The 8324-nt window shown below is 34.9% G+C and overlaps 1 protein-coding gene across 4 annotated transcripts in view; it reads left to right on the top strand.

The window, feature by feature from the left end:
- The window catches only part of RDX (radixin), a 102153-nt gene that overhangs the window by 64989 nt on the left and 28840 nt on the right, over positions 1 to 8324 (top strand). For 3 of the 4 annotated variants that reach the window (XM_037745209.1, XM_017547080.1, XM_017547082.1), the window contains exons 12-14: positions 269 to 361; positions 3473 to 3715; positions 4915 to 5075. In XM_037745209.1, coding sequence (XP_037601137.1) covers positions 269 to 361; positions 3473 to 3715; positions 4915 to 5075 — 497 coding nt within the window. Of the gene's footprint in view, positions 1 to 268; positions 362 to 3472; positions 3716 to 4914; positions 5957 to 8324 lie in introns of those variants that run through there. The other variant, XM_017547084.2, reaches the window with a different exon arrangement.

The raw sequence follows: 8324 nt of genomic DNA, 5'->3' as shown, positions 1-8324 counted from the left end.
GAGACGGGGTTTCACCATGTTGACCAGGATGGTCTCGATCTCTTGACCTCGTGATCCACCCGCCTCGGCCTCCCAAAGTGCTGGGATTACAGGCTTGAGCCACCGCGCCCGGCCCGCTGTTTAAGATCTTAATAAATGCTGTATGGAAGGCTGTCTAAGAAAAACATAAACAGCCTGAGCATGTGCATTAAAGCTTTGTTGACTTAACATATCACAAGATTATTCAAAATATGTTATTTTAATCTTGGGATTATATTGTTTATTTTAGGCAGCAGAACTTGCTGAATTCACTGCCAAGATTGCACTTCTAGAAGAAGCCAAGAAGAAAAAGGAAGAAGAAGCTACTGAGTGGCAGCACAAAGTAATCATTTGTTCATTTACTAGCTCTTATTGAATAGCTTTTATACGTAGGATTATGCTGACTTTATAGAAATAAATATAAGATACTGTCATAATTTAGAGTGGGAAAGATATTTGTGTATGTGTATTGTAAATATTCACTGATATAAACCAAGTATTTTGGGAACACAGAAGAGATGATTAATTTCTGTGAGTTGTCGGGAGACCCATATACATTTAAGCTGGGTCTTGAATAATGAATTAGGTTTTAGAGGTATGAAAGATTGGGAATATAGACTGAAGAAGTAGTCATTCCAGACAGGGGGAACCGAATGAGTATAGGAAGTATGAATGTACATAATAGATTTGAGTATAACCAATAAGCAGCTGAGGCTTCGCGTTGTTCAGAAATGTTGGGAGATGTGGCCTCAAATTAGATAACAGGGAATTGAAAAGGGCTTTAAATAAACGCTGTGCTACAGCAAGGCAGTGGAGAGTATCGATTGACGTGGGGCTTAGAAGATTTCAAAACAGGATTAGAACATGATCAAGATATGATTTTGTATTTATTTTTATTTTTTTTTTAAGATGGGGTTTCACCATAATGGCCAGGCTGGTCTTGAACTCCTGACTTCAGGTGATCCACCCACCTCGGCCTCCCAAAGTGCTAGGATTACAGGACTGAGCCACCGCACCCGGCCCAGATATGATTTTATAAAAACCATGTAGTAATCAGTGTGAAGAAAGGATTGGGATAGTGAATACTTAAGAGATAAAGATCCAAACTGAGGATGTGGAAATGAGAATAAAGAGGAGTGGGAAGACTTTTTGTAGTAGATACAAAAGGGCATGGCAGCCAGTGATTGGATATGAAATTTAATTATTTTAAATTTTTTTAGAGACATAGTCTTACTCTGTGTCCCAGGCTGGAGTGCAGCGGCACGATCTTAGTTCATTGCAGCGTCGAACTCCTGAGCTCAAGGGATCCTGCCACTTTGTCCTCTGCAGTAGCTGAGACTACAGGCATGCACCATCATTTTTATTTTTGTTGAGACGGAGGTCTTGCTAAGTTGCCCAGGTTGGTCTCAAACTGCTGGCCTCAAGCAGCCCTCCCATCTCAGCCTCCCAAAGTGCCTGGATTATAGGTGTAAGCCACTGTGTGCAGCTGATACTGAGATTTCTAATGAGTCCTAAGTAGATGAAACCACTAATCTAAAGTAGCACACAACTGTAAAATCAGGCTTTGGTTGGAGGGATGGTGGAATATAAGATGAGAGTCAATTCAAATGACATTAACTCTTAAAGGAAAATATAAATTTTTACCCCCAATGATGATATATAGTTTTAGAAGACATTGTTTCTACAATAAAACGTACCTATACAGAAAACAGTTTTCTTTCACTTTTTTTGTTTTCTAGATGGAGTCTTGCTCTGTCTACCAGGCTGGAATGCAGTGGCGCGATCTCATCTCGCTGCTGCCTCTGCCTCCCGGCCCAGGCAATTCTCTTGCCTTAGCCTCTCGAGTAGCTGGGATTACAGGCGCCCGCCACCACGCCCAGCTAATTTTTGTATTTTTGATAGAGATGGTTTCACCATCTTGGCCAGGCTGATCTTGAACTGCTGACCACCTCGGCATCCCACGTGCTGGGATTACAGGCATGAGCCGCCGCACCCAGCCTTCTTTCACTCTTAAGTAAATCTTTGTAGCAGTTTAAATTTCATTGGGAAGTTTTAGATGTATTGAAAATATGTTTACATAAATACAGCTGAAGGAATGCCACTGTTAATTTCCCACCCTACTTTGTTATTAGAATGTTTTAGATCCCTTTTAGGGATGGTTTGTGAAATTTAGAGACACGTAAACTTTAAAAAGCATATTACAGATGTCAAGTCTGTGAATTATGAAAAAATAGAAAATGCACACAAACGACAATTATATTCCCATAAACTAGGATCGGTACTGTAGAACCTTAGTATATATCCTTCCACAATACTTCCTGTTTATATATTCAACATGAAATCTTTTTTTTTTTTTTTAAAAAGATGGGGTTTCACCATGTTGGCCAGGCTGGTCTTGAACTCCTGACCTCAGGTGATCCAGCCACCTCGGCCTCCCAAAGTGCTAGGATTACAGGCATGAGCCACCATGCCCTACCTACATGAAATCTTACTGTACATACTATTTCATTTTAGTGAATTTTCCTCTCATATAATGTTAGATTCTATTCAAAATTTCTCAAAAAGTCTCATAGCTAATTTGCCAGACAGGTGTTCAGAGGACTTTGCATTGTCTCTATTTGCAGACTTTTTAATGAAGGGCAGTTCTCTTTTTATTATTTTGACTTATTGATGGGAGCTACAGAGTGTTCCACCTCCTATATTTGTTTAGGTTACTTTGTTGTGTCATTCAGCTTGTCCTTTAACTCCAATATTTCCTGTGAACCAGAAGTTAGATCTAGAACCTCGAGGAATTCAAATTAAATGTTTTTGACTACAGTGCATTAGAGTTCCATGTAATTTGACATCTAAACTAGAGCACTTTTGAGAAAAAGGGGGTATTGTTCATAATTACACCAGGATAACAGTGTAACAGGACTTTTCCAGGTAAACCAAGATAATATGATCAACCAAACAATTGGTGATGTTAGATATATCAAGTTGTATTATATCAGAAGACACTTAATATCTACTTAACTCACCATTAATTATTTTTTAGTGATGACTGGATTTGAGTAACGACAGTCACGTTTTCCCCTTGTGGTTCACATAAAATCTACTGGATGTGGCATTCTTAGGCATTATACAAATATCCATTTCTCGTCAACCATTTGCACAACAATTTTAGCAAACAATAATACTTGCCAGAATTAATAATTCTTTTTTTGCATGTATGCTTGTTTTTCGTTTAACCTGTCACTGACTTGAAGTTCACAGAGTTAGTAATTCTTTTGTGCAATAATGTTTTCAATTTTCTCTTTTACCTGTTGGCATTCTTTTATGAAAATAGAGGTTTCATAAATAGGGCTTATTTTAATTACTTTGAAATATATTTTCTATTAAAAAGGCAGTATAGCTTGATTTTTTTTATTAATTTTTAAACTAAGTCGCTCATAAAAGTATTTTTAATATTCAGGCTTTTGCAGCCCAGGAAGACTTGGAAAAGACCAAAGAAGAGTTAAAAACTGTGATGTCTGCCCCCCCTCCACCTCCACCACCACCAGTCATTCCTCCGACAGAAAATGAACATGATGAACATGATGAGAATAATGCTGAGGCTAGTGCTGAATTATCAAATGAAGGGGTAATGAACCATAGAAGCGAGGAAGAACGTGTAACAGAAACACAGAAAAATGAGCGTGTTAAGAAGCAACTTCAGGTATTTAAAATTTGCAGTTGTATACACATTTGAAATATAGTTTGCATTTTCACCATCTAAGACAAACTTAGTTAAAAAGAACATAGAAGTTTTAATAGTGACTGGCCTTGTGATTGGCTTGTGGGTGTTTGGCCAGAGTCATGTTATTTCATTTCTTCCGTTGTGTGAACCCATTAGCAAATACCTGTTAGCTTTGTATAATCAGACATTAATTAATGAGTTAATTACAGCTTGACCCATTTTAAAAGGTAGAAAATATTCTAATACTTTGTAGAAAAACAAACGAATTTTGTTTTTAATCAGTAAAATGTACATTGCGGGCTGGGCACAGTGGCTCATACCTGTAATCCCTGCACTTTGGGAGGCTGAGGCAGATGGAGTTGAGAGGTCAGGAGTTCGAGACCAGCCTGGCCAACATGGTGAAACTCCGCCAAAAATACAAAAATTAGCTAGGTGTGGTGGGATGAGCCTGTAATCCCAGCTACTTGGGAGGCTAAGGCATGAGAATTGCTTGAACCTGGAAGGTGGAGGTTGCAGTGAGCTGAGATCATGCCACTGCACTGCAATCTGGGCAATAGAATGTGACTGTGTCTTAAAAAAAAATAAAATGTACATTGAAAAGAATGATAGTTAATATACTACATTTAAGACATTGTATAATCTTAATTATTTGTTCAGATTTTATATTGGCAAAAGGTCAGTATATTACATGGACATAATTAGGTCAAAGTAGAGAATTTTAATATTATGAGAGCTTTTTTCCTAATAAGTTACCTAATATTTTAATTGTTGAAATCTTTAAATATTAATAAAAGAAAATGGGGTGATAGTTACACAAAATATATTAAGTCTTTTGGAGAAAGTTTCCCTTGAGGTATAGATTTTAAATCTTATAGTAATATTAGTCTATAATGGCTACATTGGGCTTTTAGCCATTTCAAGTATTAGATGAGAAAGTTAAGGAAATTTAGAATAATGTACAAAATATTATGATTGATAAATGTGTAAATGAAAGGCCATGAGTATTCTGTCCTTACCACTGCCACTACCATTACTAAAGCAAACTTATACACTAAAGAAAAAGGTTTCACAGTGGAAATGATTTGGTATATGTATTTTTTGCATCTTGAAGCCATTTTCATAAATTTTTTAAATATAAGAAAAAAATAAGAGTCTTTCTTTTTATTTTTTAAATACAGGCATTAAGTTCAGAATTAGCCCAAGCCAGAGATGAAACCAAGAAAACACAAAATGATGTTCTTCATGCTGAGAATGTTAAAGCAGGCCGTGATAAGTATAAGACTCTGCGACAGATTCGGCAAGGCAATACAAAGCAGCGTATCGATGAGTTTGAAGCAATGTGAGAGCTGTTATTTTGCATATATGTTCTTCATAAGCTGAACCACCAACAGAGAAAAGCAGGCCTTTGCAGATATGATGGAATGCATCCCACCTTGCCAAAGCATTTATACCAGTTTGACTGTGGTAGCTAAAAGATAAATTTAAGGGGAGCTCTTCAACATTAAGGCAGTATGATACCATGCTTGGTTTTTTTTTTTTTTCTTTTGGCCCAGGGAATGGAGAATTGTGTTCCATTGCCTCTTTTCACATTTTTCTTTTTCTTTCTTTTTCTGTTAAGACTAACACTAATTATCATGTCTGACAAATGTGTATGTGTGATTTCAGTTCTATGTACATTTTAAAGGATAATGGTGAACAAACATTTTAATGGGTTTTCCTTGCCCCTTCCATATTTAACCTATATATATCTCCACATTCTCTCTCAGTCATATTTTCTCAGTGTGCCCTTCTCTTATCTGCCATGCCCATTGTCATAATTCCACCATCATACAGATCCATTAGTGTTTAAGATGATGGTAGCACAGTGGACAGTCTTTGATCATTATGTAGAATATGGCTATGAATCATGAAAGAGATTAGAACATTTGATCATGTATGTACAGCTGGTGGTTACTTTTTTTTATCCATATTTAATTACCTTATTGGATATTTGATATTTGGTTATTTAATCACAGTCATCTTTAACAGCTACGTTGATTGGTGTTTTATCTCCTATAATCCTTTGATGGCTTTTTTGCCTACCATTTCACAGAGGTTTAGACAGCAGTAGTAGTTCCCTGGGAGAGTTTATTGATGAAACAGCCTCTGCAAGATTTTAAAAGTTTTACTCTTTTATAGACTGATTTAGAAAAACAGATGATTAATAAAAGAAAATATACATTTGTTGGTAACTGATTTTAATTATTTTTTTAAAACCTGGACTTTTCTGGAAGGGCAGCATATAAAAACATCAGTCCCTAGGAGGGGACAACAATACTACCTCACTACTACACCTGCGATGACTGGTTGTTCAAACACAATGGAGTGTGTAAGCAATATGTTTTATAATTCATAATGATAGCCTCAATCATCAAGAAGTACTTTTGAAATTTCATTTTCCCTCAATATCTTAAAGTGCTAAATTTTTAACTGCCTTTTTGTTAAGTCAGACGGTGGGATTCTGATTTGTATTAAAACTGTAAGCTCCTCACTGGTATACTGTCATCCTGGAGGGGTGTCGTATGGCTGAGGAAGAGTGAGAGAAAGAGAGAGACTCTGTGTGTGTGTGTGTGTTGCTAACCTTGTAGCGACTGTGTGTGTGTATGTTGCTAACCTTGTAGTGACAGTGTGTGTGTGTGTGTTGCTAACCTTGTAGCGACTGCGTGTGTGTGTGTGTTGCTAACCTTGTAGCAACTGTGTGTGTGTGTGTTGCTAACCTTGTAGTGACTGTGTGTGTGTGTGTGTGTGTTGCTAACCTTGTAGCATATGAAGAATGTCTGCACCTTGATACAATAGTTGCATAATCAGTGTATTTGGTTTCTAGATTACTGTGCTTATTTTTTTCCAGTCTCTAAAAAATACTTAAATTTGGTTTGTTAATTTTATTTTAGAAATTATAATTTTAGTTTATATTAATTTTAATTATATCTTACTGAAATCTTTCCAGTTAGAAGGAGGTTCTAATATTCACATGTTCTAATATTTTGTTTATTGTAAAACAGCTAAATTTGGAGATACATAAAGCCTTGTTTTCTCTGTGTGGTTCAGCTACTTTCCATTTGGTATTACACACTCAAATTTACATTTATCAAAATTGCCATTTTATTAAACATTTTCACGCACAGTAGATTCAGGTTGTGTCTGAAAATATCTCTTGTGCTTTTTTGATTTTGCTGACTTTAAAAGGATTAATCTGGGCAGACATTATGAAAAAGAAGGTTGCATTTAATATATTTTTTGAACTTTGTAGGAAAACACATAGCTGATTAACCTTGAAGTGACTATTGTACCATGGTTGTGTACGTGCTTCAGAATCCTATGGAAGAGCATGTTCCTACCTGCAGTATATCAAAGGAATGGATGGGGGACCCTACTATTCATATTTTGAAATATAAATGTTCATCTTAAAGCAATTGCCATAATAAATAAAAACCTGAACTTACATTGGATTTTTGTTAATTTTCCTCATTTTGGATTATGTGCACTACCATAGGTACATCAGTTTGATGCAGTATTGAAAAATTATCAGTTATATTTTACTGTTTATGATCTATTTTTAGATTAGGATTAAAATGGATTTAATCCATTTTTAAGGCTGTGTGAATTTTTTAAAACTATTTGCAACATGGATTTTCATAGAGATTAAACCAATTAAACTTATCATTAGCAGTCTTGAGCACACGTTCATATAGTCAATGTAAAAATACACTAATGAGTATTTGGTAAATCTCAGTAGGCTTTTACCATTAGCATAATTTTGTGTTGTACAATTAAGTTACAATTACATCTCTAATTTTGCATAATATTCATTGGTTAACAATAAAGTGACAAAAGCTCATGCCTTCAAGGTCCACTGTTGTTATTTTAACATGGATTTCTTTTATATTTCTTGAAAATTACAATCTCTATCGGAGCCATGAATCACCACATCTTAAAAGTAAGAAATAGGAAATAATTTTAAATCCTCATGTATCTACTCTTTCCCCCAAATAATACCTCTTTGATATAGAAGTAATCATGATTAATTCTGTGGAAAAGCTAAATTACTAAATTAAATTGACTTTCTTGACAACAAAACGTAATTTTGGGTTTCCAATCATTGCCTTTATTGCATAGTGGTTACTTTCTGTTTCCTGAGAAAGATACACTTCTTGTCATTGATTGATCTCACTATTAAAATTCCAACGTTCTTTAAAGAACCGTATGCTAATAAGTACATTTATTTAAGTACATGTTATTATTTTAAAGCTCTATTTCAGAGCAGTTACTCATATCTAGAGATCACCTTTTTAAAGTCTTACTAATTTTTAACTTATTCTTAACTGATAAATCTATAAAAATAGTAAAAGCTAGATTTTTTTTGTTTATAGTAATATCAACTGTCACTTTGTTTTTTTTCTTTTCTCAAGGACACATAGTGATTACTCTGATCCTATCAGAAAATGGAATTTTAAATAATACTTTGCTTTGTATCTAATTGGTTTTTTTTTTTTTTTTTTTTTTTTTTTTTTTTTTTTTTTTTTTTTTTTTTTTTTTTTTTTTTTTTTTT

This window comes from Cebus imitator, unplaced genomic scaffold, assembly GCF_001604975.1.
Source record: "Cebus imitator isolate Cc_AM_T3 unplaced genomic scaffold, Cebus_imitator-1.0 Scaffold194, whole genome shotgun sequence".
NCBI classification, from domain to species: domain Eukaryota; kingdom Metazoa; phylum Chordata; class Mammalia; order Primates; family Cebidae; genus Cebus; species Cebus imitator.
Note: the sequence above shows the minus strand (reverse complement) of the source record. Positions and strands in the feature narration are given on the sequence as shown.